General features: G+C 30.7%; 2 protein-coding genes across 2 annotated transcripts in view; one reads left to right on the forward strand and one right to left on the reverse strand.

Moving 5' to 3' along the window:
* Positions 1-27,742, reverse strand: part of LOC127724703 (E3 ubiquitin-protein ligase parkin-like) — a 558,693-nt gene that overhangs the window by 4,372 nt on the left and 526,579 nt on the right. The gene's annotated exons all lie outside the window — the stretch shown is intronic.
* LOC127724663 (TBC1 domain family member 15-like) lies at positions 71-27,442 on the forward strand. The gene is made up of 15 exons (XM_052231699.1): positions 71-154; positions 3,222-3,323; positions 4,908-5,046; positions 5,349-5,550; positions 9,593-9,704; positions 12,586-12,780; positions 13,380-13,508; positions 15,084-15,187; positions 16,512-16,606; positions 17,411-17,527; positions 19,270-19,370; positions 19,851-19,950; positions 24,443-24,540; positions 25,169-25,285; positions 25,539-27,442. Exons 1-15 carry the CDS (start codon positions 137-139, stop codon positions 25,962-25,964), a joined length of 2,055 nt encoding a protein of 684 aa, XP_052087659.1. The 5' UTR covers positions 71-136; the 3' UTR covers positions 25,965-27,442.

A 27,742-nucleotide genomic window follows, 5' to 3' on the forward strand; every position in this document is an offset into this window, starting at 1 on the left:
TTATCATCACATATCAATGATAATCCAAAATAACCTGTCATAATTTTAGTTATTGATTTAAGCGGTAACAGGTGATTTGACGTCATGTACAAAACATAACATTCTGTCAGAATCGACTGTTTAGATAAATATAGAAATGGCAACACAATCACAGGTAATTGAATTACATATTGTATTCCAGTGTATGCATTTATCACCCTTAACACAAAATTATCAGCGGTTTAGGGTAAAGTGTCATGACAAGTTACAAAACAATATTCAGTGTCATCAGTCATGGCATTTCCAAATTATCTTGTCATATGTCACACGCACATCCGTAAACGGTTATTTCAAGAATTCTTTTCGAATTAAAATGAGTAATGTTTTGCTAAATAACACATGATTATAAGAGTATGAAATTGAATGACTGAGCTTGTAAAGCAAAGTGTAGTCTTCTAAATCTTTGAAATGCACCCAATTGTGAAAGTAAAGCTTGGTCTTCGGTCTAGGTATGAGAAGTACAATCATAGACACAAGCATCAAAGAATGATGAGAAATAAAGAAAGAAAGAAAGATGTAAGTTACTTAGCTTGTAAATTGTTCACAAATAGGAATAAGTATAAAAATATATATTAACAGGTACAACTGACAACAGCAACCAACAACATCCCCCCCACACACTCCCTTCCTTAATGTACATGCTAAATATGTTACACACTTAAATTTCTCCGTTATGCTAAAGCGTGTCCCTTGTTTTCCAAGTTCACATTTAAACTCTGTTCATTAGCCGTAATGAATCCATGCTTGCACTAATTTGGTCTGTTACATGTAATTTGTTAACGAATCATTTTTTTTAACACTTTAGTGACAGCTGCTTCCCATACAAAGTAACATACGGTACAGTCTGGTGTATTAGCGCACCTAATACTTTTGGCTTCACTTTGGTAATCTCATAAAACCATTAATCGGATAATATTGTGTGAACAAATTCATGACATAATTTAATTTCATGAAATCTTTTTTATGCATGGTTTCACCCTGAAGATAAAATGTAACGTGTGTCCAAAATTAGGGAAACCCCTGTTTTGACAGTTCTTCAAATGTCCGGTGATTTCTGCCTCCTAAAAAAAAGCTAATTTTGAATACAGGAATGATTTTATACTACGAAATATAGTTCAGTTTGAACCAAACAGGCTACCAAGGATGCGGAGCAAAATGTATTGCATTTTGATAAAAATTTGACTTAAATTGAAACCAATTTTATCTGATGTAATTGTTTTTATGGAAAATGGGTAAATATGGTTAATCATGGGATTGCAGTTATAAATTTATGCTTGAATTTATCAATTTTAATCATTTTTGTCCCTTCGGAAGACTAAAACAATTACAAGAACAATTCTATTTGTGTTACATTTGTACATTGCTGATTCAAACTCACAACCTGATATGACGAAATCAGGTGATGCACGATACCACTGGCCGTGCGGACACAGGATTCCACTGTTATCATATCCATGACAGTAGAAGTAACTTCAAGCAGAACAGACATTGGCATATGAACTCTTCAAAACTCATTTATTGTGCCGATTTTTAACTCTTTTTAATTTACACCAATTCTGTTTTGTGCTTTTAAGTTTTATTTAATTTTGATTTAAAATTTTGAAATTAAGATTGTTGTTATATATGTTATACTAGATTAATTAAAAATCTTTCAAATAATCTTTGGGCATGAATTGACACCAACAATATGTTCTTTTTCGCATATAAGACAGAACTCCAAATAAGCTGCGTATTTGCGTGATCACGCAATAAAAATAATTGAAAACCCAATGCAAGTGCCCATTGCAGCGTTCTAAAACCCAATTCATGCTAAGGAAAACCCATTAATTTGTCAAAACCATGAGTTCTTAACGCTTTTAGTGGCTATCGTTTGCGTTATTTACCCTTATGTATTACATATTCGTCGCGTCAATCTATTATTGTAATATTGAAAACTTTCGTTCTAAAAATAGAGCGTTGACCTGTTGAAATTTTCCGTTGCTTAAAAGGTACATGTGGTGATAAAAACATTTCGATATTCTCTGTCTTTATCCAATTCGCGTTATAGCCATGTCGTCATAATTCTTTTTGTACTTCTCGGGATTTATCATTAAACTTAGCAATGAATTAAAACGAAAGTAAATATCCGGTAAAAATATAGAATAGTTCTTTTTGAGAGCTGAGGAAATATGATGATAACAACACTCAGCTAGCCAAGTGTTATCAGAAAGCATCCCTTGAACGCACGGGGTCGTGCATTGGCGCGCCCAGAGCGTGTTTGCGTGTCAGAACTCGTCTGAACTAAATCAGTTGGAACATGAAAGGCCAAATCACTTATCACTGCTTATATGAAGTCAGCATCGGAAACCAAAAGTTCTAATAAAGGACAAGTGAATCCAGATTTATCTAAATAAAATTAGACAAGAAAATAAAATAAATTTAGTTCAAGATAAAATTGAGAATGGAAATGGGGAATGTGTCAAAGAGACAACAACCCAACCATAGAGCAGACAACAGCCGAAGGCCACCAATGGGTCTTCAATGCAGCGAGAAACTCCCGCACCCAGGGGCGTCCTTCAGCTGGCCCCTAAACAAATATGTATACTAGTTCAGTGATAATGGACGTCATACTAAACTCCAAATTATACACAAGAAACTAAGATTAAAAATGATATATAATATTTAATTTAAGTTGATGAGTGAACACACAAATTCAATATCGTGTTTATGAAAAAACCCAATACATTAAAGAGCCTGGTGTTGAAAAACCCAATTTGATATTTGCTTGAGGGGTAAATTGGAATTCATAATGCAATTGAAAAACTATTTCACTCAATTAAATAAAAAATGGTGGGTAAAAACCCCAATTTGTGAATTCTTATCTGGAGCTCTGATAAGAGCTATTTTTTTTCAACATTCAACATTTTGAATAAAGGATGATCCGACAACTTTTTTGGATGGACCCTTTACTTAATTATGTACATGTACATTTTTGACAGATTATTTTTTTCAATGTTATTTTGTTATCATGTAATTGTTTAAACATTTATCAAACTGTATATTTATGATTTAAATATATTGTCATGTAACATCAGTAAAATTTGAGTTAATTAGTGTAATTGTATACAAATACTGTACATAAAACATATATATGTATTTTGTGGTACATGTAGAAGGTTAAGATTTTTTATTTATAATTTCAGGTGTTGTTTGAAAAAGATAGTGTTTTCATCCATGTTAATGTAAATTCACACCATTCAGACAAAGATGCACACATTCCAGGAAAAGTGTTTATAATACAAAAGGTAAAATTGCTGTACTAATATAAAAAAAAGGAGATGTGGTATGATTGCAAATGAGACAACTATCCACCCAAGTTCAAATGAAGTGGATGTAAACAATTATAGGCAACCATACAGCCTTCAACAATGAGAAAAACCCATACTGTATAGTTGGCTATAAAAGGTTAGCTGGTTAAACAATTATAAATTTCAGTTTGACATGTTTTTAGTTGCACATTCATTCCATATGAAGTAAAAGAGATAAGTGATATACAGACAGCAACCCAACAGCACAATAGTTTTAGTTCAGTTTCATTAGGCAGCCTATGATTCCTAATGTGATCACTCTAGATTCCAAGATGAGTAGAATTCTGAACTAAAGGCATATAATCGTAAAATGTATATATGCTAGGCAGCGTAATTGACTTGCAGAAAGTATGAAATACCATTTTAAACATCTACCACAAACTTTTCACAAGTAATTTTGCAATAAATGAACTGAACAGCCAATATTTAAGATATTTCATCTGCATATATAGTTCCTATTCAAATAAAAATTTGTAAAATATTTTTATGCCCCACCTACGATAGTGGTAGGGGCATTATGTTTTCAGGTCTGTGCGTCCTTTCGTTCGTCCTTCTGTTCGTCTGTCCCGCTTCAGGTTAAAGTTTTTGGTCAAGGTAGTTTTTGATGAAGTTGAAGTCCAATCAACTTGAAACTTAGTACACATGTTCCCTATGATATGATCTTTCTAATTTTAGATTATTTAGAGTTTTTACCCCAATTTCACGGTCCACTGAACATAGAAAATGATACTGCGAGTGGGGCATCTGTGTACTATGGACACATTCTTGTTCTTTCATATAATATGAAATGAATTGGCATTTTTAAATAGTTGATAAGAAATTATGATAGTATTTTATCTGTATCTTATCCCTTCCCCTTTTCCTTTATCATGTTTATTGTGACATTTATGAATGATACTAACACTAGATTTTATTCTCGCACCTGATATCACCCCTGTATTTTTGGTGGTATTCATGTTGCTTAATCTTTATTTTTCTGTGATATATTGTTATGTGTTTTGTCTTTTCTTTGTTTTTTTTTTTTTGGTGTTGTCTGTTTATATTGGAATTATGATTTTTTTTTATTACATCATTGGGTATTTTCTCTCTCTTTTTAAGGTTAGAAGTTGATTTACATTCAGTTCAAGCTGTGTGATAGAAAAGTGAATTAACCATAATAATTGTTTTCAAATAGGCAATGAAATTATCACACTACATAGATTCAGATTTAGATTTATTTTATTTAAAGTGCATCCTGGTACAATATACATAATATAACACCACAATTACAATTTAATACATCAGTAATAATATACTATATCAGCCAGCCTTTAGAGGCTTATGAAACACTAACAATATTCATCCAAGTAGATAAACAATATATGTATGTAAAAAGTATTGAAAAGATTTGGTTAAAAAAAGATACACAAAAAATATGAATTTGAATTATTTGACAGTAGCATGTATAAGCATGATAAGGAATTTGTTTTTTGTTGTGTCTTCTAATATGATGATTATTGAAGATTTTGTTCTAAATTTCAGCCTGAGGGAGTATTTATAGAATGGAAGGCAGAAGAGATACTGCAGGTAGATGGTCAGAATGAACATGAATGGGCAGTTATAGGATCATCTTTATCTGTTGGCTATAAACCAGATACAGGGTCAGGGTCAGATGTTCCTAGTAAGTTAATTTTTCAGAAATGTATAAACCAACAAATTGTTCTTTATAAAAATGATTATCAGCATATTTTACTTATTAAAAGTTATCTTAAAATTTAAAAGTGACAGTCTTGTTTTATGAAAAGCTGTACATGTAAGCCACCAATAATAATTGTGAGTCCTTTATTTACGTATACAGAATAAAATCGATTCACTCTATTGAATAATTATGAGTTTAAGAGATTTTAAAAAATCGGAAAACAATATTGGCACATATTGAATTGATAATAATGGTTTACATTCAATTATTATTATGTCTTGCAGCAAAAGAAGAAGCAAGAAGAAAATATAATATAAGTTTTGATATCTTGGATTTAAAAAGTTTTAAGAGGAATGCACCAAACCATGGATGGGCCTATGTGATATTTATACTGAAGGATGGGACCACATATCCAGCTTTACATTTCCATAGTGGTGGTAGTAAAGCCATGCTACAATTTTTAGGGAAAACTCTTCACATTCAGAGGTGAGCATGACTTTTGAGCATTTATTTAATATTTAATGTTTAACTTAACATTATGACCTCTTTAATTACTTATACATATGTGAATCAGAAATCTCAGCAATCAATACCCAAGAAAGCTCATTTAATTACTATTTATTTTTCAGTTCAAATGTTTAGAATGCAATTTTTATGTCCCCGCCATAGGCGAAGGGGGCATGAAGTGTTACCCTTGACCTTCCGTCCTTCCATCTTTCCATCCTTCTGTCTTACCATCCACCTGTCAAGTTTTCGTTTCCGCACTCTAACTTAAGTTTGCCTCATGCAAATTTTATGAAAGTTATACACAATGCTAAGAACCAAAACTTGCAGAGAGAGAGTTCAAATTTGGGCAGTGAGTCACTTACCTTTCTAGAATTATACCACTTTATAATTTGGAAAATTGCAAATTTTTTCGTTTCTCGCACTCTCACTTTAGTATGCCTCATCCAAATTTTATGGAGCTCATACACAATGCTAAAAACCACAACACACAGACCGAGTTCGAATTTGGGCAGTGAGTCATATATCGTTCTAGAGTTATGCCCCTTTTTAACTTGGAAAATTACAAAGCTCGAACGGGGGCATAAGTGTCCTCAGACACATTCTTCTTTTATTTAAACTTATATTAGCTATAGAAACAAAATTGTTCAATTTAAATGAACAAATATAATAAATGAAATGTGGAAGAAAAGAACTGTGCTCTTAAAAAGGGCTGTGGAACTTGGAGTAGTTTAACATGTGTCTGATAAAAGAACAAGTAGTCAAATCGATGGATAGAGTACTTCCTCAAGAGATTTTTTTTTACCAATGTCAATTAAGTGAAATACTGTGTATTCCTTTATTTTCGTGGTTATCAATTTTTGTGGATTTTCATGGATATTTGATTTTGTGGTTTTACTCAAGTCTGCATCCAAGCATATAGAGAATTTGTGCTTGGTTGAACATACTAATTTGTGGTTCACCTTTGGCAACGAAATCCACAAAAAATGGTATCCCACGAATAATAATGAATCCACATACATGTACAGTAGGCAATTTATAAAATGTTAAAAATGTTGAAAACTTAATGGATATACATTGCATGTGAAGATTATATATTTTGGAAGATTTTTACTTGGATGAAACATACAAGTGGGAGGTTTAGTTAGCAATGAAACCAAGATCATCCCACCATTTTCTTCAGAAAATGTTTGTACCAAGTCAGGAATATGACAGTCATTTTTCACTCGTTCTGTTGGTTGATAAAGTTTGATTTTGTCAGTTTTTATGGACTTCCCCTTTTTATACGACCGCAAAAAAATTTTTGTGGTCGTATATTGGTATGACGTTGGCGTCGTCGTCGTCGTCGTCGTCTGGCGTCGTCCAGCGTCGTCCGAAGACACATTGGTTTTCGCACTCTAACTTTAGTTTAAGTGAATGGATCTCTATGAAATTTTACCACAAGGTTCAATACCACAAAAGGAAGGTTGGGATTGATTTTGGGGGTTATGGTACCAACAGTAAAGGAATTAGGGGCCAAAAAGGGGCCAAAAATAAGCATTTTTGTAACTTCCAGACATAACTTGTGTGTTAGTGTATGGATCTCTCTGACATTGTACCACAAGGTTCCATATCACAAAAGGAATGCTGGGATTGATTTTGGGGGTAATTGCCTTAAAATTTTAGGAATTAGGGGCCAAAAAAGGGGCAAAAAACAAGCATTTTTCTAGTTTCATGACAATAACTTGTGTGTAAGTGTATGGATCTTTCTGAAATTGTACTACAAGGTTCCATATCACAAAGGGAAAGCTGGAATTGAGTTTGGGGGTAATTGCCGAAACGTTTAGGAATTGGGGGCCAAAAAGGGGCCAAAAATAAGCATTTTTCTAGTTTCCAGACAATAACTTGTGTTCAAGTGTATGGATCTCTCTGAAATTGTACTGCAACGTACCATACCACAAAGGGAATGCTGGGATTGATGATGGGGGTAATTGCCTCAATATTTTAGGAATTAGGGGCCAAAAAGGGGCAAAAAACAAGCATTTTTCTAGTTTCAGGACAATAACTTGTGTGTAAGTGTATGGATCTTTCTGAAATTGTACTGCAAGGTACCATACCACAAAGGGAAGGCTGGGATTAAGTTTGGGGGTGATGAATCATAAGGGGGTTCAAAAAATTGGGGGGGGGGGGGGGGTTTCCTATTTTTTCTTTTTTTCCTTTTTTTTTTCTTTTAAAATTTTCCATTTCAAGTTGGTTATTTCTGATTTATATTTAAAAGCAAATAATAATGATATGGTATGAGATACACACCAAACAGGATGTGTAAATTATTATATAATAAGTATTGTGCAATAGCAAGAAATTTTCAATTGCACAGTATTGCACAATAGCAAGAAAACTTCAATTGCACAGTATTGCGCAATAGCAAGAAATCTTCAATTGCACAGTATTGCGCAATAGCAAGAAATATCAAATAGCACAATATTGTGCAATAGCAAGAAATTGTCAATTGTACAGTATTGCACAATAGCAAGAAATTTTTAATTGCACAGTGTTGTGCAAAAGAAGATACTTCGTATAAATTGCTTATTTCTTGACCAATTTCAATGGGGTTTTATTCTTGAATTTTTGGGGTTCTTTAATATGCTGAATCTAACCGTGTATTTAGTTTTTGGATTTTGGGCCCCGTTTTTAAATTGGTTCACATTGAGGTCCAAAGGGTCCAAAATTAAACTTTGTTTGATTTCATCAAAAATTGAATTATTGGGGTTCTTTGATATGCCGAATCTAACCGTGTATTTAGATTCTTAATTTTTGGTTCCGTTTTCAAATTGGTCTACATTAATGTCCAAAGGGTCCAAAATTAAACTTAGTTTGATTTTAACAAAAATTGAATTCTTAGTGTTCTTTGATATGCTGAATCTAAACATGTATTTAGATTTTTGATTATGGGCCCTGTTTTCAAGTTGGTCCAAATCGGGGTCCAAAATTAAACTTTGTTTGATTTCAACAAAAATTGAATATATGGGGTTCTTTGATATGCTGAATCTAACCATGTATTTAGATTTTTGATTTTTGGGCCCCGTTATCAACTTTGTCCACATTGAGGTCAAAAGGGTCCAAAATTAAACTTTGTTTGATTTCATCAAAAATTGAATTCTTGGGGTTCTTTTATATGCTGAATCTAACCATGTATTTAGATTTTGGATATTGGACCATAATAGGTGAATGTCCAATTTAAAATTTTTAAGTTCTTAGACCACATTCATTCTGTGTCAGAAACCTATGCTGTGTCAAATATTTAATCACAATCCAAATGCAAAGCTGTATCAAGCTTGAATGTTGTATCCATACTTGCCCCAACTGTTCAGGGTTCGACCTCTGCGGTCGTATCAAGCTGCGCCCTGCGGAGCATTTTATTAAATTTACCTTGAAGTTCTGTATTTTTGTTATACCTTTTTGGTAGAAGGTTGCTGCTTACAAGGAAGCTATTGAATCAAGGGTTCCAAGTGGTAAAGCTGAAGTCATTCCTTTGTAAGGATGTTTGAACCTGTATATGATGACTACCTGTAGTAAAGGACAACTTTTGTCATCTCCCATGAGTGGTCTTTTAATGCAGGTTTTAATTGAGATTAATTATCATACTTAAAAAAATATACATAAAAGAATATTAATTGTTGTCAAAGCCATTTATTTTGCCCAATGTTTTTACCAGTAGATTAATTATAAGGCAACAAAAAAATATATATATATACTTGTTTCCTGTCATCTTGCAGATAAAATAGAGAAGGTACATGTAGGTCAAATTATTTTACAAAGACAAATGTGGGAATGTTATTGATTTTAAAAGTGCTTAACCATTTATATTTGGACTTCAACACTATTAACCAGAAATGTCCATAACAAATGTGTTATGTTAGGCATTAAAACTTGTGGTAGGTAGCTATAGGAGACAGGAAACATAACTATATTTTTGGGCATTATACAAGAATATGATGTGCTGTCCAAGCCTTCTTACATGTATAAAGGCCATCTATTATTTTAGGTCACCAAAGGATAATAGATTATTCATTGTACAAGAACATGATCCTGATATGCTGTCCAAGTCCTTTGATGAACTCAATTTGTTTGCTGACTCTCAAGGAGACCTTGTAACTGTAAGTTTTCATTTTTATCAGAAAGTAATTTATGATTTCAAGGAACAAGAACATTGTATGCTTTATTCCAACCTATTAAAGAGCTTCTTACTCTGTCATTTATGTAACTTATGTTGCATCAGCCAATTTTCAAATATTTATCTTATCCTAGTCCAACATATTATACCTTGCATATACATTTGTAAATTAAAGTAAGACCAAAAAAAAAATCCGTTTTTGAAGCATTTGAAGTGTATTTCTGGATTGTAACTGTACCTTATCCAACCTCAAAAACAAACCAATTACATGAAAATAGTTGTTGTTTAATAATGGATACAATTCTAGTTTGGGAAGAAAACATTTTTATCCTAGAAAAAAAGGTATTAATTCATCTCATAAACCCCTGCATAATATGGCAATTGTTCCTGTAAATTTAACTTTAGAAGTAACATTAAAAGAGTTCCAATTTTACTTTACCAGATGCTCATTTCAACAAGTAAAGTTCGCGGTGATCACACGAGAAGTAACCCCTGAATAAGATTCAACAGATCTGCATGTGACATATTAGTATAACAAAACAAATGGCGATCTGGTTTAAATCAGACTGTGTTTTAATTTTGTGCATAACTAATCAAGCGATTGATACTATAGTTTAGATTATAATAGCTAAGATCTTTAATTTGGATAGTTCAAGCATTAATTTTGTGGAATTGGTGTACTGGCATGCACAGCAGAATTGATGTATTAATTCAAAGACTTTCAGCTTGTTTCTTGTAGATTATCAACACAATACTTTCATTTTTATCTCTCAAACTGCTAAATAGATTTCAGTCAAACTTATATCACTTCTTCTCCACTTTTTATAACTAAGTTTCATTCATTGGGTTTCTGCATTTATGATTGTTTAGATTAATTTAGTTGACGGGACAAATTAAATGTATAAGTACTCAGGACTGTTTTAATAGCTGTAGTGACTAAATCTTTATATTTTAAATTTTTTCAGCTGTTTGAAAAAAAAAATTATTTTTTGTAGAAAATGACTTTAATAATCTGACATGTATGGTATAATAATGTCCTGGTAAATTGTCCTTGTTCGACTCTTAAGCTAAATTGATAATGATTTTGATTGTATTATGAAAATAAAGTTTTCCTGTCAGGTTTTAAGTTTCCTTTATACAAAATAAAGTAGAAAGAAGACTTTGTACTGTTGACTTTAAAAAAAAACCAAGACAACACAAATAAATCCATAATGCTCACACAGTATATCAGGGTCTTACATAACAAGACCAGGAAGAATTAATGAGGTGTGATCTATGTTTTAAAAGATAATTTTCTGTGTATTGACCTTGACTATACAATTAAGTATTGATATCCTTATTGTTCTGTATTAAGTGGTTTGTTGATAAAATGTACGTGTACAGATCATTATGACTATGGATATATTATAAAGTGTGGGTCTTACACCTGTATCTAAGGTAATTTGAAGTCATTGTTTGTTTATTAGGGGTATTGAGATGGCTAATTTCTTTGTTAACTGGACAGGAACATGTTTGAATTATATAAATATATATATATGTACTTTACAGAATATAGGTTAAAGTATTTTATCCACTTTTACAGATACTCTTTATAATTGCAAATGTTAATTTTTGTATTTTTAACCTGTAATAATGTATACATATAAAGTATACATGTACTGAATAAGATTATGAAAATTAGGACTTAACAAAAGTTACCAGGAAATTAACCTTGCATTGTGTTTTGAATTTTTCTTTTAAAATTAAAAATAATGCTATGGTCTTCAATTTAAAAAGATCCTAAGGCTGCTTCCTGTGACAATATTGATCAATTGTATATAAAAAAAAAAAAAATGCTAATGTTAATGTCTCAAATAACAAGCTGTTAGTGATCTGCCTAGAACCCTATAGCAACATGGTATCATGGTGCTTTATTTTATACAGTGGTGCTGTTTGAATAGAATTTATATTAGAATGTTTAATGATGGTGATGCTATAATTTTAGGGAAGCTATAGATTTCAAATTCAGTATAGCTATGCACTTCAGGAAGCATTGTATTACATTAAAAAATGATTTTAAAAGCCTTGATTAAATAGGCCTAAAAAAAAAGAAATAATACACTGTTAGGCCACCTGAAATTAATATGTGGTTTCTCATTTTCTCATGTCATTGAGATAGCAACCCAACAATATTAGAAATGGAAAGACATCCAAAATTCCAGTTGTCAATGTATGGTCTTCAATCTATACTATATGTCAAGGTCTATACTGCCATGCGTTTGAAAAATTTGTGAATTAATTAAACAGAGATTATCAAAGGTCTGCCATGAACATGATGAACACAAAATTCATCAAATGATATAAAACAGTTAGTTCAGTACTAGAATGTTTTTGTTGTGCTTTTCTCATACTGGAATGACTTCTATAAACATGCATCAAGGTCAGATATATGTTTTTAGTCCACTAAAACAGTTCCTTCTAGTTATTGTTGTATTTGGGTAAATATCAGTTTGAAACTACTAGTGATAAGTCTTTTATTAAAATCCAATACAATCATATTTTGATATAATTACAACTAATGAGACAATCCAGTTTTATGATATTTTTTTAATCACATGGAAAATCTTCGTTTTTGGAAAATATCATTGTATTAATCCATGTAAATTCTGTGGATCAGGAGGAAAGCCATACAGTGCTAATCATGCAGGAAATAATGAGCTGAATTAGATTACAGGAAAAGAAACCTGATTCAAATGAGATTTGTTGACCCTGCTTTAGCTTAGATCGATGAAATTACATATGTATTTTAATATAGAGGATCAGGGTTTCACTGTCATGTTTATAATTCATCCTCCAGTATTCATAGTACATTTATATATTTTCAGAAATTTATTAAAGATCCATACACAACATCATTAGCAGGATTTTCCAAGGTCACAAATTTCCTGAAAGATGTGTTGTTACAACCTGATGCCCAGATTCCAAGACAGCGAGAGGAGGTAGCAGATATCCTCAGTGAGGACATTCCTGGAATGGAAATAAGTAACCAAGATGAACCAGGTTATGAACTTATAACGAAGGTATTCTTTGTCTTATGCAATAGGCTAGTTATTAATTTGAAGAAGAATTATATAAGATTGCAGATATGTGGCTGGAATATGTAGATGAAGACATGATTAATGGGATGTATAAGGGTATTAAATGAATTTACTTTTTTTTATGCCCCCGCCTTAGCGGAGGGGGCATTAAGTTTTACCCTTGTCCGTCTGTACATACGTCTGTACGTACGTCCCAAAATTGGTTTCCGTTCTCTAACTTTAGTTTGCCTCAACCACATGTTATGAAACTTAAACTCAATGCTTATTACCACAAAACACAGATCAGGTTTGAATTTTGGTGGCGTCACTTTTACCGTTTTAGAGTTATGTTCCTTTACAAATGGAAAAATTGCTAAATTTTTCGTTTCTGTTCTCTTACTAGTTTGCCTCAACCAAATGTCATGAAACTTATACACAATGCTTATTTCCACAAAACACACGTCACTCTTAGCCTTCTTGAGTTATGTCCCTTTATAACGTTATTATAACGAATCTCCAGTAACTAGAAAACTACTAATTTTTTTTAAATATTCTTTGTTCAACATATTTGATGTTTAATTTTTTTTTATCTTTTATTGTAGACAAAATTACCCAGCAGACCTTCAGTATCCAGAGGTACTCCACTTACAGGAGAGCAATGGTCTAAACATATGGATAGCGATGGCAAAATAAAAGATATAGATAAACTTAAAGATGTAATATTTAGAGGGGTAGGTAATAGCCATGAAAATGTGATCATTTTCACCAAATAAAGCTAAATGGATAATTGTCAGGCTCTTGTTTAAATTTTACAGAAGTATTCTTCGTGTATCAGATTGGAACTGAAAACAGGTTGACATATATGGATATTTTGACAGGATTTCATTGAGTTGTTTTTATACGCCCGTTTACGGGACGTATTATGGTATACCACTGACCGTCTGTCCGTCCGTCGTCAACATGTGGGACATTAATTAAAAAATGCTTTAACCAATATGCATGAAACTTTGGTGAATTGTTTATTAAGACTTCCAATTCTCAATTTCTATGCAATAGTACAAAAAAATCAGTTTTAGGTTTGTTCCCTTCTGTTATTTGGTTGTTGTTTTATCGAAATTTATCCCATATTTCCTTTTATTGTCAAGCCTTCGACTTTTGTCAAAAAAGCGAGACATAGCGATCCTACATTCCGTCGTCGGTGTCGTTGTCGTGGTCGTTGGCGTCCACAAATATTCACTCAGTGGTTAAAGTTTTTGAAATTTTAATAACTTTCTTAAACTATCCTGGATTTCTACCATACTTGGACAGAAGCTTGTTTATGATCATAAGATAATATTCAAAGGTAAATTTTGTAAAAAAAAAATTCCATTTTGTCCGTATTTTACTTATAAATGGACTTAGTTTTTCTGCCAGGAAACATTACATTCACTCTGTGGTTAAAGTTTTTGAAATTTTAATAACTTTCTTAAACTATCCTGGATTTCTACCAAACTTGGAAAGAAGCTTGTTTATGATCATAAGATAGTATCCAGAAGAAAATTTTGGAAAAAAAAAATTCTATTTTTTTTGTATTTTACTTATAAATGGACTTAGTTTTTCTGCCAGTTAACATTACATTCACTCTGTGGTTAAAGTTTTTAAAATTTTAACAACTTTCTTAAACTATCCTGGATTTGTACCAAACTTGGACAGAAGCTTGTTTATGATTAAAAGCTAGTATCTAGAAGGAAATTTTGGAAAAAAAATTCCAATTTTTCCTTATTTTACTTATAAATGGACTTAGTTTTTCTTCCAGTTAACATTACATACAGTCTGCAGTTTAAGTTTTTAAAATATTTATTAGATTCATAAACTATCCTGGATTTTTACCAAACTTGGACAGAAGCTACTTACAATCAAAAGATAGTCTAGAGAGGAATATTTTTATTAATTTTGTTCCTCATTTTTGTTGAGCCTGCGATTAACAGCAAAAGTAGGCGAGAACCCTTACACATTTTTCCTTTATCAACAAATGTAATGTGAATTTCAGTTTGAACATCAAGATTTACTATTGCTAGATAATTTAAGGAGGAAGACTCAAGGTTAAGGGTACATAACTCTTTAAATTCACTTGTACATTTTTGTTAACAATTTTAATAAATTTGTTCCAAGTTTCTTAGTAAAACAGATAGTATTAATTCTGTTTCACATTGAGGAAACAAAAGCATTGCTGATCTAAGGGTTATCCTCCTTTAATCCTAGTCTACCAAATTAAAGAAGAAATGATGTATATTCATGATTGTAATACATGGGTTTATATTTTACAGGGAGTCGATCCAGCATTAAGAATAGATGTATGGAAATTCTTGCTAGGTTATTATAATTGGCAGTCAACATATAAAACTCGGACAGATGAAAGAAAAAGACGGGTGTAAGTTTACTATTCACTACTGGTTTATAGTTTAATAGTTATTATATATTTATGTAGAAATATACCTACTAATTAATCTTAAAAGTAATGACCGGTATATCAAGAGTGATCTTAAGAGTTGATTGCTGTCTGTTATATCTGTTTTTCGTTTATTGTTTTGTCATTAATCAGGCTTTAGGTCTTTACTTCTTGTTTGAATAGTTTTACATTTTGTCATGTCAGAACCTTTTTTATATCTGACTATATGGTAGGGTTTTGCTCTTTGTTTAAGGTTGTATGGTGACATATGGTTGCTTAAATCAACTTCATTTTGGACTCTTTCGGATAATTGTCTCATTGGTAATCATAGCACATCTCCTTATTCTAAATTAATGCTCAAGAAGGGTTAAAATATTCCGTTACATACCTTGTACCCACCTTATAGAAGAGTTCAGATGGTCAAAACCAATAAACTGCTTGTTAGATTAGTAAAATTAGATTTTTATTGGAATCAACGTCTGATAAAATGTTTGGATTTTTATTTATACCGTGGATTCGTTATTATTCATTGGATACTAATTTTGGTGGATTTCATGGGTACAGGTGAACCACCAATTTAGATGTTCAACCAAGTACAAATAGTCTATAGGTTTGTATACAAACTTTGGCAAATCCACGAAATCAAATATCCACGAAAATACAATTTTTCCTTAATCCACGAAAATTGGTATACACAAAAATGAATGAATCCACAGTATATTGATTAATTTCCCAATGAATTTTATTTTAAATTGTAAATAATAATTTTTCATGGGACTAAATCGAGTGAACCATCTAGTACCGCTTCAATATTAATAAAGTGCCACTTACAGAAGGAAAGCTGTTAGATATTTCGTACTAGTGGTAGTTATCATGAAGTTCTGTTTATCCATATCATTATGGTAGAGCCATAAATAAAGTGGGAAAATGAAGGTCAAAATTAAGGTGAAAAAGACTGGCTATATAAGATATTGTGAACAAAATTTCTGTTTAAAATCTTGAAAGACTTCCTACATTTATAGCTAGAGGTATGTTACGTTAAAATCTTGTTTAATCCACCTTTTTCACTTTACAAAGTCCATATGCCAGTAAGCAATTTGCCACTCATTATCTCTTTATGTGACTTAGAGTGATAAATTTTCTTATTATTTTCTATTTTTGAAATAATTTTCTAGTTAATAAATATTACATTGGATATTTTCAGTTCTAAGCCAATTTTTGATTGTTATATTGTAAGGTTGACATTCTTTGACTTATTACTTTAAATTTTCAATAAATATATTATAAAATAATTTCTTTTTTTCAGAGATGATTATTTTAGAATGAAGTTACAATGGAAGACTATAACTGCTGAACAAGAAAAAAGATTTGCTATGTTAAGAGAGAGGAAATGTCTTATTGGTAAGAAAATTATCGATCCATTCTGAATAAAAAGATGGATTTTTCTATAGAAAATAAAAACCAAATACCAAAGATGTTTTTGGTCATCAGAATTAGTTTGGAATAACAGGAGAATTTGACACTAGTAAACAGAATCTCATATTGAAGACTAATGGAATCATTTCTTTTTATCTACTTCTACTGAGAAAAATGGAACCAATTTGAATAAAAACTTGAACAATACATGTGTAATTAAAATTAATGTTATTCTCTTAATATAATACTAAGGGTTGTTCCATAAAAATACATACTGGTACATTGGACCCAGGGAATTAACTTTGATATTGCAACATATGAGTGTAAGATACTTTTTTTTACAGCGAATATGCATTGGAAATTCTAAAATTGTATTTATAGGTGCTTACCCTATTTTCAAATTTGCTTCCCTGTGTACCATGTTTGTTTTCAATAAAATAGCCCTTAAAAAGGATAACTGGAATTACTTAAAATATCAGTCAGTACAACAAACCATACAAACTATCCACACCTGACTTCTCTCAGATGATAGATGTTCAAACAATGACAAACATCAACAAACAACACATGGTCCAGATAGCCAGACTTGGTACAGACATGTGTTGGGTTTAATCCAGTTTTACATGTATATTTTTCACTCTTAATATTAAGAGTCTTGAAGGCAGGATTCTGTTTTTGTCTGTTTAATAATGGGAATGATCAGTTTAACAATGACAAAGCAAACACAACACAATTGAATCACAAAAAACATCTATATCTTTGTTCTATAATTGAAATATGCTATTTCAGAGAAAGATGTAACAAGGACAGACAGAACGCATAAATTTTTTGGAGGAGAATGTAATCCTAATCTACAAGTGTTAAATGATATTCTGATGACATACTGTATGTACAACTTTGATTTAGGTAAGTTCTAGAGAAGAATGTAATCCTAATCTACAAGTGGTAAATGATATTCTGATGACATACTGTATGTACAACTTTGATTTAGGTAAGTTCTAGAGAAGAATGTAATCCTAATCTACAAGTGTTAAATGATATTCTGATGACATACTGTATGTACAACTTTGATTTAGGTAAGTTCTAGAGGAGAATGTAATTCTAATCTACAAGTATAAATTAATATTCTGATGACATACTGTATGTACAACTTTGATTAAGGTATGTACAGGAGGAGAATGTAATCCTAATTTACAAGTATTAAATGATATTCTGATGACATACTGTATGTACAACTTTGATTTAGGTAAGTTCTAGAGAAGAATGTAATTCTAATCTACAAGTATTAAATGATATTCTGATGACATACTGTATGTACAACTTTGATTAAGGTATGTACAGGAGGAGAATGTAATCCTAATCTACAAGTATTAAATGATATTCTGATGACATACTGTATGTACAACTTTGATTTAGGTAAGTTCTAGAGAAGAATGAAATCCTAATCTACAAGTGTTAAATGATATTCTGATGACATACTGTATGTACAACTTTGATTTAGGTAAGTTCTAGAGAAGAATGTAATCCTAATCTACAAGTGTTAAATGATATTCTGATGACATACTGTATGTACAACTTTGATTTAGGTAAGTTCTAGAGGAGAATGTAATTCTAATCTACAAGTATAAATTAATATTCTGATGACATACTGTATGTACAACTTTGATTAAGGTATGTACAGGAGGAGAATGTAATCCTAATTTACAAGTATTAAATGATATTCTGATGACATACTGTATGTACAACTTTGATTAAGGTATGCACAGGAGAAGAATGTAATCCTAATCTACAAGTATTAAATGATATTCTGATGACATACTGTATGTACAACTTTGATTTAGGTAACTTTTAGTTAGGTAAGTTGACAGTATTCTGATGATATACTGTATGTTCAACTTTGATTTAGGTAAGTTGATAAATTGCCTATAGATGATTGTTTAGCTTGGCAAAGCAGTTATGTAGAAGAGACTAGATATAGCAACATGTGGGAAGAAAAATATTAAAAACTCTACAGTGAATTTATCTCAAAGCGTAACATTCTCAGCACTTAGATCCTTAATTGTTTTGATGATACTGTAAATTCAGAAATTATTGCGATGTTTTTATTATTGCGAAAAATGCGACAGGGTTATAATCGCAATAATTCAAACTCGCATTTTGAAATTTTTTATATGAATTAAACAGGATTTTTCTCAATATCGCAAAAATTATAATCGCATTTTAGTCAAAAATGACAAAATCGCAATAATAAATGCACGCAATAATTTCTTAATTTACAGTATTAGGTGTTTCTAGAAGTCTATTTTGTTCCCAATATTATTACTCTGGTGGCAACTTTGATTTTTAGGCAATGTCTACTTTGAATCAGGAAGAAAACATACTGTAAAATAAAAACTTTGATAGCTCAACTATCAAACACAAACAGTCTTTTTTTCAGTTTTCAGTAGTTTTTATTATATAAGACCTCTAATACTCTTTATCTATTGTACAATTTGAATTATTTGGGAGTTGACAAAAAGATCATAGAATGAAGACCATGTTATTAAAAACTAAGATTGAAGATGATTCCATTAAAATGAATATTATATTGAATTAAGAATTTGTGATCAATAAGTTTTCAGCTTGATTTTTTTGTGGGAATATTTCAGGTTATGTTCAGGGAATGAGTGATTTACTGTCTCCGGTACTGGTTGTCATGGAGAATGAAGTAGATGCTTTTTGGTGCTTTGCTGGATTAATGGAACGAGTGGTATGTTATATGTAATCAAATAAAAATGGTGGCCTATTTAATATTTATTGTCAAAAACTAATGATAACTATTTTTAGATAGTGAACATATATATTTATCACCTAACTTGAGGCTACCTTATGAAGTATATCCACCAAAACATGTCATGTGCCTGGAAATGGTATGATAATTTGTTTGGACTTCTCTTTTTTAATATAATTCGGCGTTACAACTTTTTGTTGCTAGGTAACCCATAAAGGTTATTTCCGAAATGGGTCAGGGAATTCAATACAACATATCATGCTTTTATTATATAACCCTAACTTAAAAGATTACATAAATACAGTTTATAAAAGAAAAATATTTCACCATGATAGACGGTAGATAACTGACAATTATGTTAAATATTACACTACATTTCTTATTGACTAGGGTCTTCCATAAATTTATTTTAAGTTTATAGAAATTATTCTCATATTATGGTTATTATATTTAATACAGTGTAGTAATTTTGAAATGGACCAAGGTGGAATGAAGCATCAGCTGGCACAAATACACAAACTGATGCAGCATACAGATCCTGAATTATGTAGTTATCTAGGTAAGGTTCCGTATATATAAAATGACATCCAAAAAGTTTATACACTATACAGTATGTTAAACTATCAATGTAAAAATTTGTGAAATTAATTAGACTAATTTCTAGATGATGGCCCGAGAACACAGTTATTTCGTAGTGCATTTCTTTTAGACAATAAATTCAAATTAAAAAAATCGCACCTGCTCTATCTCAAAAAGATTTTTACAGTGTAGTGTACTACTATTGATACAAATAATATCAAAATTATAGAAACTTCTACCAGCTCTAACTCAAAATATTGACAATTCTGTGTTAAGGGGGGCTAAAATTCAGTTTGACAGCTTCAGACATTCTAATTTTTGACCTTTTTTAACTGGACCAAATCACTACTTAACATTAAGATTCAGCACCCAAATTTTTTTAACATGTAATTTCATCCCCTTACTTAATATTTCATGCATAAAATATCAAGAAATAAATTGGGAAAGTGTATCAAAAAAAAAATGCAAGTTATACACTGTTCACGCTAGGGACTATATTTGTAGACAACGAAAACCAAAGGACGATAACTGTGTCCTTGGACCTAATAGGATAGAAAGACTTGACCAATTTTAATAAAACTTTGCATGACTTAAGCTTAGGAAATTATAAGATAGTTGGCCAAGTTTCATGGCCATAGGATATATATTATAGAAACTAGGGTCATTTTAATATTGAAATTTGGATGTTTATTTTTGACGTTTAAATCAAATATTTTCAACTGTCAAGATTTTGGCCTAAAAAATTTAAATATTGCAAAAATTTGCTTTTTAAATACTCTTGAATATAATATAATAAGTATTAAAAGCAACGGAACACTCATTTGATTTATCAGATTTATCACAGTTATTCAAAAGTCAAATTTATATGAGCCTGTGCCTGAAAATAGAGATTTTCGAATTAAGGGAAGCCTTACATAAACATGCATTTTTTTCAACCAATTTGAAGTTTTTTAACCATACATTATTCTTCCATATATATTAAATGTACTTTAAATGTAAAGAAAAGTTACAAAAAGCATACCACATGAGTATAAAATGGTCTTAGGCCATGTAATACTGAGAATTATTTAGAGTCGATTTAGGCCGTAGCCCATATTTACATATAAAAATGCACACAGAGGCTATAAGAAATGGAAATTTGTTACTTTTTGCTCATTTCTATGCTAAGATGTTATGATACAAGAAGTCTAATTGCAAAAGGACTCTTGAATTCAACTTTTTTTTGCAGGCAGTATGGTCTGATGACCAGTTTTTCACTTTTCAATGGAAAACTTGCATGTAGTTTTAGTCTCAATTGGCATATATTTGAACCACTTACTATCCTAAAGAAGAAAAATATGGTAGCATATGAAATGAATAGGGTGTACTGATCATTGTAAAGTGGTTTTTTTTTACAGATTTAGTGAAATATTTGTGATGGACTACAGATTTTATGAACAAAGCTCTTCACATTTCACATACATCAAACAGGCCGTTTAACCAGGGACATAAATACAAATATTCTGCACATTTTTTCTGTGATAATCTACTTTTCTCTAGATTCAGAGTTCACAAATGGTTAATTAAATTTAATTTAAGCATAGAAACACAAATATCAGGAACATAAAAAGCTGTCAGATAGAAATTCAGCATGGCTCTTAGGCATAATATGGAAACTGCTTTAAAATGCTTATTTTAGCCGTATAATGCCAAAATGGGACATTTTAACAGAATTTCTGTCAAACATAGATGTAAATCCTTTACTTTTATTGAGTTTGACAAATTGAAACCAGCAAACCATTCAGGAAAGTTGCCAAAGTACAGAATCTACATTTACGGAATTCATCTCTTAGGCCCGAGAACACAGTTATTTCGTAGTGCATTTCTTTTAGACAATAAATTCAAATTAAAAAAATCGCACCTGCTCTATCTCAAAAAGATTTTTACAGTGTAGTGTACTACTATTGATACAAATAATATCAAAATTATAGAAACTTCTACCAGCTCTAACTCAAAATATTGACAATTCTGTGTTAAGGGGGGCTAAAATTCAGTTTGACAGCTTCAGACATTCTAATTTTTGACCTTTTTTAACTGGACCAAATCACTACTTAACATTAAGATTCAGCACCCAAATTTTTTTAACATGTAATTTCATCCCCTTACTTAATATTTCATGCATAAAATATCAAGAAATAAATTGGGAAAGTGTATCAAAAAAAAAATGCAAGTTATACACTGTTCACGCTAGGGACTATATTTGTAGACAACGAAAACCAAAGGACGATAACTGTGTCCTTGGACCTAATAGGATAGAAAGACTTGACCAATTTTAATAAAACTTTGCATGACTTAAGCTTAGGAAATTATAAGATAGTTGGCCAAGTTTCATGGCCATAGGATATATATTATAGAAACTAGGGTCATTTTAATATTGAAATTTGGATGTTTATTTTTGACGTTTAAATCAAATATTTTCAACTGTCAAGATTTTGGCCTAAAAAATTTAAATATTGCAAAAATTTGCTTTTTAAATACTCTTGAATATAATATAATAAGTATTAAAAGCAACGGAACACTCATTTGATTTATCAGATTTATCACAGTTATTCAAAAGTCAAATTTATATGAGCCTGTGCCTGAAAATAGAGATTTTTGAATTAAGGGAAGCCTTACATAAACATGCATTTTTTTCAACCAATTTGAAGTTTTTGAAGTTTTTTAACCATACATTATTCTTCCATATATATTAAATGTACTTTAAATGTAAAGAAAAGTTACAAAAAGCATACCACATGAGTATAAAATGGTCTTAGGCCATGTAATACTGAGAATTATTTAGAGTCGATTTAGGCCGTAGCCCATATTTACATATAAAAATGCACACAGAGGCTATAAGAAATGGAAATTTGTTACTTTTTGCTCATTTCTATGCTAAGATGTTATGATACAAGAAGTCTAATTGCAAAAGGACTCTTGAATTCAACTTTTTTTTGCAGGCAGTATGGTCTGATGACCAGTTTTTCACTTTTCAATGGAAAACTTGCATGTAGTTTTAGTCTCAATTGGCATATATTTGAACCACTTACTATCCTAAAGAAGAAAAATATGGTAGCATATGAAATGAATAGGGTGTACTGATCATTGTAAAGTGGTTTTTTTTACAGATTTAGTGAAATATTTGTGATGGACTACAGATTTTATGAACAAAGCTCTTCACATTTCACATACATCAAACAGGCCGTTTAACCAGGGACATAAATACAAATATTCTGCACATTTTTTCTGTGATAATCTACTTTTCTCTAGATTCAGAGTTCACAAATGGTTAATTAAATTTAATTTAAGCATAGAAACACAAATATCAGGAACATAAAAAGCTGTCAGATAGAAATTCAGCATGGCTCTTAGGCATAATATGGAAACTGCTTTAAAATGCTTATTTTAGCCGTATAATGCCAAAATGGGACATTTTAACAGAATTTCTGTCAAACATAGATGTAAATCCTTTACTTTTATTGAGTTTGACAAATTGAAACCAGCAAACCATTCAGGAAAGTTGCCAAAGTACAGAATCTACATTTACGGAATTCATCTCTTAGGCCCGAGAACACAGTTATTTCGTAGTGCATTTCTTTTAGACAATAAATTCAAATTAAAAAAATCGCACCTGCTCTATCTCAAAAAGATTTTTACAGTGTAGTGTACTACTATTGATACAAATAATATCAAAATTATAGAAACTTCTACCAGCTCTAACTCAAAATATTGACAATTCTGTGTTAAGGGGGGCTAAAATTCAGTTTGACAGCTTCAGACATTCTAATTTTTGACCTTTTTTAACTGGACCAAATCACTACTTAACATTAAGATTCAGCACCCAAATTTTTTTAACATGTAATTTCATCCCCTTACTTAATATTTCATGCATAAAATATCAAGAAATAAATTGGGAAAGTGTATCAAAAAAAAAATGCAAGTTATACACTGTTCACACTAGGGACTATATTTGTAGACAACGAAAACCAAAGGACGATAACTGTGTCCTTGGACCTGATTGTATCATGTGAGATTGAACTTTGGCACTTTTAAATGAAGTAATAGACACTACTGATTAAGATATAAACTTTAAAGAAATACCATTCACTAAAATCTCAAGTATTTATTATGAGTTGCATGTATTTACAAACAAATTTATTAGATATATCTCTTTAGATTTTCCAAACGTGCAAGAGCTTTATAGCCAATCAAGATTGTTAAACATACCCATCATCTTTAGGTTTTACTTACAGTTTTGTTTGAATATAACTATCTGATCAGAAGTGATTAAGTACACAAACAACATCTGTATTTCCAGCTTCAAAAAAGTTTGTATTATCAGTGTTAGTATTGATAAAAATGTTCTTTGTTATCAATTTGTGGTTTACTAGCTTATTTTTTTTTAACAAAAACTATCTCTGTTATTTCATATATCTATCTTATATTATTTTCAGAGAGCCATGATTCTGGTAACTTTTATTTCTGTTTCCGGTGGATATTGATATTATTTAAACGAGAATTTTCTTTTCCTGATGTTCAGAGATTATGGGAGGTAAGAACTTTGAATCGGTTTTAATACAAAATAGTTTTTTTCAAACAAGTTCATTCGCCTGTCAAAACCTTGTAAATTTGGTGATGTATACGTACAGCCTATTAAAAAAGTTCATACAAAAAGACTTTCAGCTAGACCATGCTACATATAAAACCACTGTCTATAAAGAGCACTTGGAAAATATCTGATAGACTAAGGGACATAACTCAGAAAATCACATGTACGCTTGTTTCAAAAACTTATATAGATGTAAGTGTAAAATCTTTTTACATTAAGGGAGTTCAAAGGCCACATATTCCTACCGTTTTGTATGTCACTGCATGTTTGTGGGTAAATAGTAAAATCTTGAAAAAAACACAAAAAAATTGAAAGACCATAAAACAATTGTATTGTTGAAATAAGTTGAATTCTTAGTATTCTTTTAGAATGTTTTGAAGTTAATATTGGTGAAATTTACAATTTATGGATGATTTTTTCAGGTTCTTAGGACAAAAACACAAAAAACACAAAAAAATTGAAAGACCATAAAACAATTGTATTGTTGAAATAAGTTGAATTCTTAGTATTCTTTTAGAATGTTTTGAAGTTAATATTGGTGAAATTTACAATTTATGGATGATTTTTTCAGGTTCTTTGGACAGACAGACCTTGCCAGAATTTTCATCTCATTATTTGCTTAGCCATACTAGATACAGAAAAATCTACGCTTATAGAAAACAAATTTGGATTTACTGAAATTTTAAAGGTAGGTTAACTTATTAATCAAGTCACCATACATGTATCTCTTTCTCAATGAAAAAAGAAACAAATGTTTGTTAATAGACCTTACAACTCATCAGTTGAAAATGAACTGACAATGCCATGGCAAAAAAACAAAAAACAAGCAAAAGACAAACAACAGTCTACAAAACACAAAGAAAACTAAAGAATGAGCAACACGAAACCCCACCAAGGATTTAAATTTCATAAATAAATATTTTCTTTTTTTTCTATTTCAGCATATCAATGATATGACTGGCGCCATACATTTGGAAGAAACACTGAAGAAGGCAGAATCCATCTTTCTACAATTGAAAGAGAGTAAAAAGTTACCTAACCATCTGAAAGAAATCCTCGGATTTGAAGTGTCACCTGATAATTCTGCATCAAGTTCAAACAAAACAACACCATCAAGTACCCCTGTGTTCCCAGAAGTAGTTCAAACTGCAAGTCCAGTCAAAACAACTCCAGAAAATACCCAAGTGTTCCCTGCAATAGTGCCAAAATTAGAACTATCTGCACGTCTTCAAACCAGTATACAGACAAATGGCTACAGTAATTCCAGTTCAGGAAGTGGGACAGCTGTCAGTACACCAAACAATGATAGTAGTATTGAGATATTGTCAGACAACTGTGACATGTCTGTCAATAACTTTTATAACTGATTTGTTTTGAAATTAAATTGTTTTTCAGATGGGCTTTCAATTGGAAGTTTATGGTTGTTCTAGTCTTGTTTTTAGAATTAGACCTACCCACTTTCAGACTAGTTGATTTAGAATAAGTATCCTATTAGAAATATTCCTGCTACAGTAAGTGTGCCTAAAAGATGCACTGATTTAAGAATAATGTTGGCAGATAGATTAAAAGTTGTGAAGGAATTTCATCAAGCCTGTAACAAATTTGTTCATAGCTTTTGACTTTAATATAAGCATTATTAATGATAAACATCACATGTCACTTTTAAGCTTTACTTGTATAGATTAACAGCAAGATAGAATAATGAAAAGAGTATGTTTGTTTCATTTGGCATATATCAAGGTGTAACTGTTTTTTCATGTATCAAATATTTTATCTAACATTACCTCTTTGTAATTAATTTTTGCGTCTAGTCTGTTATTTAATAATTAATTATATTGTAACTTTATGTATAATGAACTGTGATAAAGGACATTCAGAATCAAGCCAGATTACAATCAGACATGGGGTCAATTACTTTTGAAAGTAATTAATTAATCTTCAATTAAATTACACATTACATTTGACTTTTTTTTTACAATGTAATTAATTACTTTCCAATTACTTGGCAAATGTAATTAATTACTTCAATTACTTTTGAAAGGAAAATTTAGAACATGCATTTATTCTATCATATGTACATAATTATCATATATTGCTTTATAGTAATAACAAATGAGATCTACAGTGACTATTTTCAAATTCAGCCAGTATCAAAGAAGAGTAAAAGTTAAATATCTTGTGTGTTACAGGAATAAAGAAAAAACAAACATAAATCTGAAGTGCACATAATACTTTGTCTATCAGGAATGGTTAGGACTAGATGTCTGGTTTAATTTAATGCGCAAAATGATAAAAAGCCTTATTCAATATTTGCAAAATATTAAATTTTGTTTAATTACCTATTGAAATTTTATGTTTTAATGTATTTCATTGAAAATAATACAAGAAGAGAGACCTATAGATAAAATTTTATTTTTTTTATTTTGATCAAAACTTATTAAAATTATTTTTCCTAAAGAAATGATTTAGAAAGTCTGACTTTTTTAAAAATATAATGTAGTTTTAATCACAATTAATTAATTTTAAAAAAAATCATGTACCTAGGGGTATATTTATCTCTCTCTAATTGGCTTAACACCTGTTTAACATGCAAACATAACTGTTGTAAAAACAGTCATTATATAGTTTATGATAAAACAAATAGCCAGAGGTTATATTTATTGATTGACTTATGACCTTTCAAATTGATTATGTTAAATCAATGTCTAACAATATCCATCTGAATATACATGTAGGTAACAAGCTAATTAAGGTATAAGACAGTGACTTACTAATGGTTTCTTTTAAACACAAATTATGGCATGTTTCTACAATATTTTTTTTTCTTTTTAATTTTTTGTTCATTCATTACAAAATAAAGAATCTTCCATTGTTGTGTAATTACAGAAGGTATACCTTGTAGGCTTTGATTTGTCAGCTAACTGCATTTGCTAAGGTCATGGCATTTCATATTTTTTTTAGAAAACACAAGATTCAATCTTTCTGATCCCAAATTTCAAATGTATTTGAATTGTAATTGAAAAGTAATTGTCAATTACAGACAATTTTGGCTTTGTAATTCATTACTTTCAATTACTTGTAATTGAAAAAATGCTCAATTACACATTACATTCAATTACTTGAGAAATTGTAATTAATTACAGCC

This window comes from Mytilus californianus, unplaced genomic scaffold, assembly GCF_021869535.1.
Source record: "Mytilus californianus isolate M0D057914Y unplaced genomic scaffold, xbMytCali1.0.p SCAF_14, whole genome shotgun sequence".
NCBI classification, from domain to species: domain Eukaryota; kingdom Metazoa; phylum Mollusca; class Bivalvia; order Mytilida; family Mytilidae; genus Mytilus; species Mytilus californianus.

Excerpts from the sequence above, each read along its gene's own strand:
- LOC127724663 (XM_052231699.1), top strand. Across the intron at positions 12,781-13,379 it reads GTTATGAACTTATAACGAAG|ACAAAATTACCCAGCAGACC; the intron begins GTATTCTTTGTC and ends CTTTTATTGTAG. Across the intron at positions 17,528-19,269 it reads TATGTACAACTTTGATTTAG|GTTATGTTCAGGGAATGAGT; the intron begins GTAAGTTCTAGA and ends GGAATATTTCAG.